This window comes from Mustela nivalis (assembly GCF_964662115.1).
Source record: "Mustela nivalis genome assembly, chromosome: 5".
Classification (NCBI taxonomy): domain Eukaryota; kingdom Metazoa; phylum Chordata; class Mammalia; order Carnivora; family Mustelidae; genus Mustela; species Mustela nivalis.
This window is the reverse complement of record NC_139024.1, coordinates 109646047-109659691: the sequence shown is the minus strand read 5'-3', so window position 1 is coordinate 109659691 and position 13645 is coordinate 109646047. Positions and strand designations below refer to the sequence as shown.

At 34.9% G+C, this 13645-nt stretch overlaps 1 protein-coding gene across 4 annotated transcripts in view; it reads right to left on the bottom strand.

The window, feature by feature from the left end:
* Window positions 1-13645, bottom strand: part of ADGRB3 (adhesion G protein-coupled receptor B3) — a 730754-nt gene that overhangs the window by 304785 nt on the left and 412324 nt on the right. For all 4 annotated transcript variants that reach the window (XM_082731305.1, XM_082731302.1, XM_082731304.1 and 1 more), the window contains one exon: window positions 6948-7050. In XM_082731305.1, coding sequence (XP_082587431.1) covers window positions 6948-7050 — 103 coding nt within the window. The remainder of the gene's footprint in view (window positions 1-6947; window positions 7051-13645) is intronic.

Genomic DNA, 13645 nt, shown 5'->3' with positions numbered 1-13645 from the left:
CAAATAAATGACTTCATAGTTCCTGAAGGTGTAATATACCACCCAGGAGTACGACACAGTTGAAAAAGGTTGTGTGAAACTCAACAACAGAAAATGATCTGTTGAATGTTCTCCATATCCTTTTTCAAGGTTATGGTAAGTACAGTTCTGTATTTTCATATTTTTAAGTGATATTTAAAAACAACTAAATCTGGTTTTAAGACACTCTCTCTTCTCTTTTCTTCTTCTTTTCTTCTTTCTTTCCTCCTTCCCTCTTCCTTCCTTCCTTTCTTTTTCCCTCCCTCCCCTTCTTTCTTTCTTTACTTCTTTCTTTCTTTCTTTCTTTCTTTCTTTCTTTCTTTCTTTCTTTCTTTCTTTCTTTCTTTCTTTCTTTCTTTCCCTTCTGAAAGGGTAGCTGACAGACACCTGAAGTCTAAAGAACATCACTGAAACTATAATACTGTGTTTCTACTTAACAGGAGAATGACTATAAAAGGATTTTTGGATAGATTTATGAGTGTTCCGTAGAGAACTTCGCATTGAGAACCAGTCAATATGGAAAAGAAGGAGCTGCCTTTCACTAAGGCAGACTGGTATAAAGACCACTGAAGTGAGAAATGCAGAATATTGTTTTATCAGGATGAGTCCCCTCCGCATTGCATAGCTTTTCTTGAGGAGTTCTCAGCTACTCAGTTGGGGCATAAAGAAAGAACGTATATTCAGTTCAGCTTCTGCTATGGTTACTCACTGGCCCACATTAACCAGATGACACTATGTTTGTGAATGTGATAACAACTTGCTTCTCTAATTTCTGAGATAGATCATTAACCTGAATATACATTATTTCCCGATGAATACTGCCTATTGGACATATGGAAAACAGTAAAAAGTCGAACCACTATCAGGGATTATTTGTATGTGTGTTCTTCAAAGAAAATCATTGCCTCTATGTAGGTATCTTAGAGTACCTTACTACATGATTACATCATTTCCAACAATGTCTGCACAGGAGTCTGGTGTACCTCCCAACAAACACATACATGGGTTTCCTAGGGGCAGAAACTCTCCAAGTATGAGTTGGAGTGGCCAGAAACTTAAAAAAAAAAATAGTTAAATAACTAGATTTCATATATATGAAACAGACAGCTTAAGTCTTTTCCTTTTATAGCCCAAAGGATGTTACAATGTATCTTAATAACACTTTTATAGGATTGTAGCAGAGGCAAGGGCAACAGCGTTGTTTTGCACTAGTCAGTCTATCAGCTACCAGCAAAGAAGTTCTACTAAATTCCTTCAAAAGCACAACATATCTGCACATGCCAGAGTTGCCCCTGATGTCCAGCACCTGGTTCCACAAGGCCCTTCCCGTGGCTGCCTAGGTGGTGCTGTCTTGTGACATCCTCTGACTTTCTTTAACATCTCACAGCCACTTCACAGCTGCCATCTCATTGTCTGGTGATTCCTTTAATCAGGTTCCTAAAGCGCTGGTATGATAATCAGCAGGACAGAATTTAATCTCAGGTTGCTAATTAATTCTTATTGAATAATATATCATCAGTATTGCATTATGTCTGATTCAAAATGGCACTATTAATGCTTACATATATATTATCTTCATAATCTAAAATTAATTTTGCAATGTTCCAATGCAGCGTTATTAGTTTTCTACTGCTCCTGTACAGTTTGCCATAAACAGCAGCATTGAATAACATGAATTTATTATCTCACAGTTTCTGTAGGTCAGAAGTCTGGTGAGATCAGCTGGATCTCTTGCTCAAGAGATGCACAAGGCTGAAATCAAAGACAGAATCAGCAGGATCACAATACTTTCTGGAGGATCTAGGGATAAACCCATATTTAGGCTCATTCAGGTTTCAGCAAAATTCAATTCCTTGCAGTTGTAGGACTGAGGTCCACATTTCCTTCCTGGCTGGCAACCATGGGTTGTGTTCAGCCTTTAAAGGCTGCCTACACACCTTGCTTGAGGCCCTTTTCTTCTTCATCATCAAAGTTAGCAATGGTAGTTGAGTATTATGTTGTATTTCTGACCACAGCCATAGGGAAAAGTTACCCACTTTTTATGGCTCAGGCGATTAAATTGGATCTACCCAGATAATCCAAGATAATTTCCCCATCTCAATGTGCTTACCCTTAATCACATTTGCAAAGTCCCTTTTGACATGTAACACAACAGGTTCTGGAGATTAGGACATGGGCATTTTGCGAGAAGCGGGGAGCATGCGTCTATGTACTATATAGAGGCTGATTAACTTTATACTGTAGAATCCAAATACACTTATCTCTGTAAATAAAATTTCATTGCAGAGCCACACCCATTTGTTTATATACTGTCTGGCTGTTTTCATGCTCCAACAGCAGAACTGAGTAGAAGGGACAGAAGCCGTTATGGCTCACCTATCTAAAAATATTTGCTCTCTGACTCCTAAGAAAAAGTTTGCTAATTGCTGCTCCAAAAATAGTGTACTTATTCGAAATCTTTTTGAAAAATATTAACTATATATTATGAATCAAAATAAACTAAATTTGGAATGTAAGTGGGAAGGTCGCTTACTCAAACTGAGGAATTTAGATATAACCAAAACAAACAAACAAACAAACAAAAAAACCACAAAACTGTAGCTAGGAAACAACTTCCAACTCAATTTCTGCCAATGGCAGAGGCATCAATCTGCTTATTTAGTATTTCGAGACTTTTCCTTAAAAGTTATCAAGAGCTTTAAGCAGGGGGAAAAGAAATCAGAAATCTCTTTCAAACAGACAAAAGCTCGGTAGAAAAGTAATTCAAAAAGTAAAGCAATACAAACACCCCTTCGTAGAAATTATATATGCACAGACTCAACTTTCTTAAGCTTTGCCAAGTGATTTTTAATTCCTAGGGTTGTTATCAGCCATTAATATTCAGCAAAATACTCACTGATGAGTGTTGAAATCTCTTCATTGTCTTTCATGCTTATCTAAGGGTTAACAGCATATTCATTAGAGTCTTCCACTGTGTTTTCAGCTATGATTTACAAAGGTTGTGGCTCATGATTAATTTTAGTGTATACACATAACACAAACTCCATTTGTTAGCTTGATTCTGCTCGTATGCAAGCAAATATGGCAAAGAAAACAAAACCTACCAGCCCAAATTCCCATGAGATTTTTTCTTTTTCCTTTTCTTTCTTTCTTTCTTTCTTTCTTTCTTTCTTTCTTTCTTTCTTTCTTTCTTTCTTTCTTTCTTTCTTTCTTTCTTTTGTGAATATGACCGATTTGAGAACTACGAATAAATTTTCTAGATTTTTTTTCAATGTTGAAAGACAGCAGTATCATGTTACCTACAGCACACGTCACTACTCAGAGGAAGAAATAAAAAGAAAGGCAAGACTGCAGACGGCAGGCCAGCGTAGTCCAATCTGTCTTTCTACTAGAAATGGAACTGCATAAAAATATGCTTACATTTGGCAAAAGAATTTATCTTCAGGCTAACAAAGTTGATAGAGCATGAACTAACTAAAATGCATTTAATTTCTTATTCTTCTAACTCCTTTTTAAAGATGGAGATGTTATCCACCTTGGAAAGCCATAGCAGGTTCAGATCTGTCAGATCCGAGACATCTTAATGCTGGGTGTGTGCGTGTGTGTGTGTGTGCATGCGTGTATATATGGTGATTCTACTATATTTATTTAGGACTCAATAATTTTTTTCAATAAAATTAGTAACTTTCCTTATGCATTAGATAATCTAACAATATTGATAACCATCAATCTCACAACTGAAGAAATCTTAAGTAACATGAAAAATAAAATTCTTTTCCTGGAAAAGCAAATTTGATATTTTTTAAAAGTAAGTAATTGCTATGCCTAAGCACTACAGACCCTAACTCTAGAGGTCATCACAATAAAGCAGTAAAGCCCCCCAAACCCGAACTAAGAATAGCATCTGAGTCATTAATGATTTATGAGCTGGGTAAAACTGCAATTGGCTTTGCTAAATACAATTTGTCATTTCAGGATTCCATATTCTACCAACTATTTCTACTAGTTCCCAAGGGCCCTATTATATTTAACATACTTTAAATGCTATTTGTTAAAAAGCTTTTTAAAAGGACACATTTCATTTAGGAAATGTTAACAGGCTTTTCCCTAGACTCACTATAACTATTAATTCTCATTCTTCATTTTTTTCTACATGGTATATGAAACAGATAAAATTTGCACGTCATTACTGTTTTCTGAGCTCAGGAAAGTGTGGTGCGTATTTTTGATATAAGATAATAGGTGAAAGTAGACTTGATATTAGAAATACATCTAAAATAGTTCAATTTTAAAGGCAGAAACAGTGATTATATACAGTTATAATAAAATTTCAGCTTGTTCTCATCAATTCCTATTTTCATGTTTAAGATGTATCTTTTCTCACATTTAATGAAGGTCAATATATTCCACTATAGACTCTTTGATGATCTCTTCAATGGAAATAAGCTAAAATTAATTTGTATATAGCATATTTTTCTAAGATTGGTAATAAATACTAGGATACTCAACAAATCAGTTACAAATCCCTTCCCTCAGTGAGTAGTAAAGTATTTTACAAACTCTAATTTGGGCGATAAGCATTAGAAATTCAAAACAGGAGACCAAGGGCTGTATGTATTGTATGGAAGAAGTGTGAAAGGTGTTTATAAAATAAAGGGGAGAAATGAGGGATCCCACCACCCAGAGAAGCTCTGTTTTGTAGCTGTTCATTGGGCTAGCCTCTGAGGGCAGCTGGGCACTGCAAGCAAGGGGACAGTAGAAGCGTGTGAGAAGATTTGGCAATATTTTCTTCTCCAGCGTAAGCTTTTCTTCTTCCTCTCCTTCTCCCTCAGAATCCCTTTCAACAGATTTGTCTATTTTCGTTTGAATGGATGTCTTTTAGAGGGGAGATTATATTGTTTCGAAAATCTGCTCAACTCATATGCTCAAAATATTGAAAGACAGCATTTTGTTCTAAGTGACCTGTGATAATTATCTCATTCTTATGTTCTGACTTTCCCTGTCATTCCAACTGTCTAGCTGGTGCTTAATAAAATGTGTTGATGATAAACTCCAGTTTTCATAGATAAAAAGTAATTTTCTGTACATGGTTTATCTCCTTTGTAAATTGACTGGCAGAATCCCCAGAAGAGAAGTTTGACTCAAAGTTTAAATCTGTTAATTTCAAATAGTTTGACTGAATTAACATTAGTGAGACGGTTTCATCAACACTACTGTTGAGGTTACTCGGTTATTCTTTCTTCAACTTCTGAAAAAAATGTCCTTTAATTAATATGTTCTCTAAATTCTCAATAGTGACTTTATTTAGGAAAGTTTTGTTGATGTCCATTTACATAAGTGTTTTCTCCATAAGAAATATGATATGCACTCTGACATCGTATTGCTTTTTCTTTTTAGCAAAGAATTCTGGGAACTAGTAATAGAGATTACTATGTTTCACTGATGCTTACAACTGGTAGACATTATCATAATAATAAAAAACAAAAACGTAAGTAAATAAATATTTTTAAACAAATTTTGAATGTACAAAAACATAAGTTCTTTCTCAAAAGCAATGTTAAAGGAATTCTCAGTGTTCAGTGCAGTGATGAGATTAGGTAGAGATGAGATTATTCTTAGTATAAAGGAGGTAGATTTTATAGAAATAAAACACATTCTTAAAATTAAATAGAACTGGTATGGTCACATTTGGCAAAGCAGAAAAAGATCCAATAGTTTAAGTATTAGTTGTAATATTTAAAAGTCATTACTAAGAGGTTTGAGATTTTCATTAAACAATCTAGGAAGCCTGAAGCATCTTAGAAAAAAGTGGTTTGCAGGGAAGATAATTGTCACTTTTTTATAAAACCAAAATTGGTTTTCTTTTTGGAAACCAGAAATTATAAAATAGGAGAGAGAGCATGGGTTTTGTAAACCAAAGGATTTGAGTATAGATTCTGTTTTGCCATTCATTAAATTTATCAATTTGGGAAGATGACATTCTCTGCTTCTGTTATTTGTATGTAAATATCAGCTTCACAGAAATTTTGCAAGGAATTAAAAAAAAAAAAAACACCTGTGTAATGCAACACACGAGAGTGGCTCACTTTAATATAGGGAGAATCAAAGCATCATCAGCAGAGTCTTAATAGGAATCACTTTCCCTGTCCCTCCTCATCCGTGATTGAAGCATTTCAAGTGAATGTGTAAAGTATAAGAAATTTTAAATTTCTACAGAAGGAAGGAGCAAGATTTAAAGAATTCCAATTGTGGTTGGATGGATTCAAGAAAGGGTTCTTGTCATTCTGGAATGAGAGGTTTAGGTTTGGATTACTGGTGTACCCAGGTAGTTTTAAGAAGTCTTCCCTGATCCTGGACCCAGCACTATCAAATGCCATCCCACCCATTCTCCTACTCTGGGGTACTCAGAAGTTAATTACCTACCTTTGTATTATGTTTAGAACTTCTATTGCTGCATGCATTTTACACCTACGTATTTATGCGGCAGTCTCCCCCATCATGTGGTGAGACACGGTTTTATTCATCTTGGTCTCCTCTACTGCTTGACTCAGAGCCCAATAAAGATGTGAACATAGATAAACAATTTAATAATTACTATCCTAGATAAACTGAAGGGAATTTTATTACAGGCAAAAACATAGGGTAATCTGGCATTTTTTTAAACAAAATTCTACATTTTTATAAAACTTGATAAAAACAGTATTTCAAACTACATAGTCACCAGAAATAGGGTTATCAAAAATGCATGCACATCACTTGGTATTTCCTGGCCTTTGTTTCCATACAATATATATATTCATGGAAATCACTTCATTTACAACCCTAAATAAAGTCTAGAAAAATGTGCTCTGAACAAGTGAGTGACCGTTAACCTTTTTTTTTAAAGGTAAATACTATAAGCAACTCAATGCCACTCAGATGATACTTACATTAGCCAAATGAGCCAGTTCTATCTCCAGGAATGAATCCGTTGTTTTGGGTTCAGGCCTTATGGTGACCACGATGATTTTGGAATTGACGACAGTGTAATTTCTGAAACAGAATAATTTTGATTAAAAGGAGAAAGGATGGATGACAAGTATGAACTCCTACTGCTCGGTACATGTTGGGATGCATGTTAAATAAATAAAGATATCCTAATTTCTCTTAAGGAAAACAGAGAAACTGGGCAAACAGAGTTAAAGCATGATACTAACGAACTTCTCATGGAAAGCTATGGTTCATTTCTTCTTATAAACAAGTCTTATCTAGAACTAGAGAAGTTTGGGGGGAGGGGAAAGCTAGTGCTGACTGTACCATTTTAGAGGCAGGGAGGATGAAAAAGCAGCAGCACTGACAAGCTTTCGATTCCTTAGATCTGATTCACCTCCAAGAGAGATGGATTGTGAATTCAAACCTTCAGGCAATCTTTAAATGAATATAATCCATGTATCTCAAGGTGGGCTTAACGTTTTTATTCTCCAGGAGACCCAATATTCTTCTTGTAAAGTGCTATCTTGGCGTTTTTTAGACTATCTCAAAATTCATTAAGATGAATGATTGGGATGTGGTTCAGCATGAAAACAAGCAGAGTTGAAATATAAATAACTGCTGTTGCTAATCATTGACCATCATTCATTTCAGCAATAGAGACTTAAAGGCCACTTCTTTATCTCAATATGCTTCATGTAAGGAATTCATTTGCCTTTTGAAATATCTTACCAATTACAGTTCACTCACAAAAAAGTTTTAAATATATTTACAAGATACAAAAATTATCCATAAACATAAACATAAACATAAAACGGAACCAACTCTTTCTTGTACATATTGGTTTTTACTTAACATGTATAAAATGCCACACATCACCTCTTATTTAGAGATTTAAAGTTTAATTATGCTTTTAACTATATATATTTCTTCCATCCCTTCTTTTTGACTTGAAACAAACAACAGAGCATGTCCTTCCACAGAACAGGTAATGTACTGGGGAATTTGTAACAGGTATCAGAGATGAAGTAATTTAATTTTTCCCACTTTTTTTGTTACTTAAAGTGTTATTTATAGATAATAAAATTCACCAATTTTAAGTGGGCAGTTTAATGCTTTTAGTAATTGTATACTACCATACAAGCACCCCAAATCAAGACAGACAACTGATCCCTTACCCTGAAACACTTTTCTTGAGCTCATTGCATCTGTTCCCCTCCTGTTCCCAAGGTTCCAGGCAACAACGAACATGTTGCCACTATAATCATGCCTTTCCTAGAATTTCATTTAAATAGAATCAAACAGTACAAAGACCTTTGTGTTTGACTTAATTCACTTAGCATAATGTTTCTAAGATGCATCCATTTTGTTTCTCTTTATAGGTGAGTACTATTCCATGATATGGCTATAACACAGTTTATGACCCACTCATCAATTAAGTAAGTAACCTGTGGGTTACTTCTGATTTTTAACTTTTATGACTAGTATTATTCATATTTGGCTATTATGAATAATTGGTATACACACTTTCTACATAGACATGTGTTTTCATATGTTTTGGTATGGTATGTTAGGTATTTGGTAAATACCTAGGAGTAGAACTGCTTGATCATGTGGTTTCATGTTTAATTTTCTGCATAAATGTCACACTGTTTCCAGAAATGGCCATCCCATCAAAATTATATAATTTGAATATTGTAGAACAATGTTGAACTTCACATTCTTTGTGAAAATATTTTCTCTAATGGGATGGTCTTTGCCTGATATTTCACCAGAAAAAAAAAAAAATGCTGACTCTGCCACCATGAAGAATTTACTATATTTAGTAATACAGGAACTATAAACATATTTTGTGTTGGATAACGTTTTTTATGTTCTCTCTCTCTGTGTATTCAGTAATGTCAAGTAACAGCTACTTAAACACTCACGAGGCTTCATGGTATCTGGCCTAACAGTAAAAAGTAAAGAACAACTAAGTAATTGGACTTTATAAATTGGACTTTATATTTCTTAGGGGAAGATATCTGCAAACAGAGAGGGCTGGTTAACTGTACTTTATTTCATTTAATACTAATTGAAGGTCAGTTGCATTGAGAATGATATGAGATAAGCTCTAAATGCGAAGTTCCCTTTGCAAATTTATTGTTCCCTATTTCTCTGAGTAAAAGTGTTCAGGGTATCAGAAGAGAATAGATAGAATTAACAAAGCTGTGAGGTGATGCTGGGCAATTAATTATATTAGCAGATATATTAGCAGATTAGCAGGATTCTCAGAGAATGACAAGGTGTATATAACTCTGGGTTGAGAATGTTTGTCCGTTGCCACCAAAAAAAATTATGGAGGTTCCCCCCAGGGAACAGTCCTGAGCACACAGATGCAAGTTCCTTTCCCAAATTAGCCTAAATATGTTTGATTTCTGGTTTGGTTACCTCGAAATAAAAATACTTACATGTCACTTTAATTCCTTTTGCCTCTTTGTTCTGGTTCTATTTATAATCTCATTTCTTTGCTATAAATAAAACCCAGGTTAATTTAGCTCAATTGCTAAGTTTAATTTCATAAATGTTAGTTAAATTTGATGGTATACAAACATTTTATATTGTTTTAAAGTTGCCTAAGTGGTTCATTTACTGGAAAAAACAGATGTGAGTATTCCAAACAGGAATTTATAAATCTGTCAAGACATTTATGAAGTTCTGTTTGTGTGTTTGGGCATGTGGGAATTCTGATCCTGGGAAACTGGGGTATAGAAAGCAAAGGGGCTAAGACGAGCAGCCTTCTGTAAGGTATGTTATTCTGGATCAGGTTTGCCAGCTTTTCATCTGGCCTTGTGGAGATGACCCCTAGAAGACAAAGCCCACCTTATGACTTCTGCTGTGTGTGTGAACTTATTTAGAATTCAACTGGGAAAGGATGCATGCCAATATAATTATGCAGATGGATGTTCTCATCACATTCATGTGAGTACTCTCCCCCACGGAGAGTCTCTAGCACAACATCTATTAATGATACGTATGTCTCCTTCTACACGATTATAAGTCCAATGAGGGCAAGATTTGTATCTAGCATTTATATATCCTCATTTGCATTATGCTTCACACATTTTAGTGCTAACACATGTTTAAATATCATATTAAATAAACATAAAATAAACAAAAATATCAAACTTTGGATCAAGTTGGATTAAAATGTAATGCCATTATCATGGCATTAAAATGCTTAATGAAGGAAAAATCAGCAAATTTACACTGTGCAGTGGGTCCCTTTTTAAAAAGTGTACAGCGGGGGCGCCTGGGTGGCTCAATGGGTTAAGCCTCTGCCTTCGGCTCAGGTCATGATCTCAGGGTCCTGGGATCGAGCCCCATATCGGGCTCTCTGCTCAGCAGGGAGCCTGCCTCGCCTTCTCTCTCTGCCTACCTCTCTGCCTACTTGTGATCTCTCTCTTCCTGTCAAATAAATAAATAAAATCTTAAAAAAAAATAAAAAAATAAAAAGTGTACAGCGTGTGAAATTATCTTTAATTTATTCCATCAATTTATTCTAATCTGCATAAGTGAGTAGCTGGCTCCTTATGTGCCATGTCAGGCTTTGTGATCTACTAATGCTTCCTGGCTGGGTACACATTTATATTCACTGCTAGGAAGGCAACTCTTATAGCCAAATGGATTTCATGACTAAAATAATAAAGTTCTTTTCTGTTCTTGAGATTTGTGCTAGTTGGTTTGGCTAAAACATTTAAAAATGTGTAGAGTTATTCATTCAAAGGAGACCCAAATTATTGGGTTATCACAATTGCTATTATAATATTATATTCTATATTATATACTTTATAATATAGAATATATTATTATAATATATAATATTATTATAACACAATTGTTAGTCAATTATTACAAAGGCTTAAGGCACTTCATGTATATAAACCATATCTTAAAGAGAGTAAAAAAGTGACTATAAAATGGAATGTAGCTGTTTACAAGAGACTCACTTTAGGTATAAGAACATACACAGGCTGAAAGTGAAAGATGGAAAATGATGGCCATTCAAATGGTAACCAAAGGAAAACAAAGTTGGCCATATTTGTTATAGACAACTGGGCTCTAAATAAAAAAACCATAATAAGAGACAAAGAAGACCATTAAATACTGTTAAATGGACCAATTCACCAGGGAGATATAACAGTTATAAACATATACACATCTAACAGCAGAGCACTGAAATATATGAAGCAAATGTTGACAGAATGAAAGAGAAGAATTGACAGTAACACAAATATAGTAGATTTCAGTTCAATAGCCCACTTTCAAAATGGATAAATCAACCTCATAATACAGCAATAAGAAATAAAGAACATGAACAACACTAAGGATCAGCTGGATCTAACAGATATACAAAGAACACCCTGTCCAACAACAGCAGCTGGATCTAACAGATATATAAAGAACACCCTACCCAACAACAGCAGCATATACATTCTTCTCAAGTGCATATAGAGTATTCTCCAGGATAAATCACAGGTGATGCCACAAAAAGAGTCTTAACAAATTTAAGAAGATTGAAATCATTCTAACTATCTGTTCTGACCACAGTGGAATGAAGCTAGAAATCAAAGACAAAAAAGAAGAAAACCTGGAAAATTCACAAATACGTGGAAATTAACTAAAATACTCTTGAACAATCAATGGACCAAAGGACATATCACAAGAGAAACTAGAAATATCTTGAGACAAATGAAAATGAAAACACAACGTATCAAAACTAATGGGATACAGCAAAAGAACTAAGACAGAAATATATAGTGGTAAATGGTTCCATTTAAAAAGAAGAAAGATCTCAAGTCAACAACCTATTTTTTATATCTCACAGAACTAGAAAAAAAAAAACTAAAATCAAAGTTAGTAGAAAGAAGAGAACAATAAAGATTAAAGCAGAAACAAATGAAATAGGGAATACAAAAGTAATAGAAAATATCAACCAAAATAAGAATTAGTTGTTTGAAAAAAGAAATCAACAAAATTGGCCAACTCTTAACTCGACGAACTAATAAAAAAGAGAAAACTAAAATAACAAAAACCAGAAATGAAGAGAGGAGACCTTACAACTTATGCCACAGAAATAAAAATGATTACAATAGACTGTTATAAAACAACTACATGCCAATGAACTAGATAACTTAATTGAAATTCCTGTTAACATAAAAGCTACCAAGACTAAGATTTAAGAAGAAATTAAAAAATGGAACAGACCTATAACTGGTAGAGATCGAATCTGTGATCAAAACCTTCGACAAAGCAGGAAAAAATATACAATGGAAAAAAGACAGTCTATTCAATAAATGGTGCCGGGAAAACTGGGCAGCTGTATGTAGAAGAATGAAACTCAACCATTCTCTTACACCGTACACAAAGATAAACTCAAAATGGATAAAAGACCTCAACTTGAGACAGGAATCCATCAGAATCCTAGAGGAGAACATAGGCAGTAATCTCTTCGATATCAGCCACAGCAACTTCTTTCAAGATATGTCTCCAAAGACAAAGGAAACAAAAGCGAAAATAAACTTTTGGGACTTCATCAAAATCAAAAGCTTCTGCACAGCAAAGGAAACAGTCAAAAAAACAAAGAGGCAACCCACGGAATGGGAGAAGATATTTGCAAATGACAGTACAGACAAAAGGTAGATATCCAGGATCTATAATGAACTCCTCAAACTCAACACACACAAAACAGACAATCATATCAAAAAATGGGAAGAAGATATGAACAGAGACTAGTCCAATGAAGACATACAAATGGCTATCAGACACATGAAAAAATGTTCATCATCACTAGCCATCAGGGAGATTCAAATTAAAACCACAATGAGATATCACTTTACACCAGTTAGAATGGCCAAAATTAACAAAACAGGAAACAACATGTGTTGGAGGGGATGTGGAGAAAGGAGAACCCTCTTACACTGTTGGTGGGAATGCAAGTTGGTGCTGCCTCTTTGGAGAACAGTGTGGAGATTCCTCAAGAAATTAAAAACAGAACTTCCCTATGACCCTGCAATTGCACTATTGGGTATTTACCCCAAAGATACAGATGTAGTGAAAAGAAGGGCCATCTGTACCTCAATGTTTATAGCAGCAATGGCCATGGTCGCCAAACTGTGGAAAGAACCAAGATGCCCTTCAACAGACAAATGGATAAGGAAGATGTGGTCCATATACACTATGGAGTATTATGCCTCCATCAGAAAGGATGAATACCCAACTTTTGTAGCAACATGGATGGGACTGGAAGATATTATGCTGAGTGAAATAAGTCAAGCAGAGAGAGTCAATTATCATATGGTTTCACTTATTTGTGGAGCATAACAAAAAGCATGGAGGACAAGGGGAGTTAGAGAGGAGAAGGGAGTTGGGGGAAATTGGAATGGGAGGTGAACCATGAGAGACTATGGACTCTAAAAAGCAATCTGAGGGGTTTGAAGTGGCGGGGAGGGCAGGGTGGGAGGTTGGGGTACCAGGTGGTGGGTATTATAGAGGGCACAGATTGCATAGAGCACTGGGTGTGGTTAAAAAATAATGAATACTGTTATGCTGAAAATAAATAAAAAATAAATTAAACAAAAAAACCTTCCAACAAAGAAAAGCCCAAGAATAGATGGTT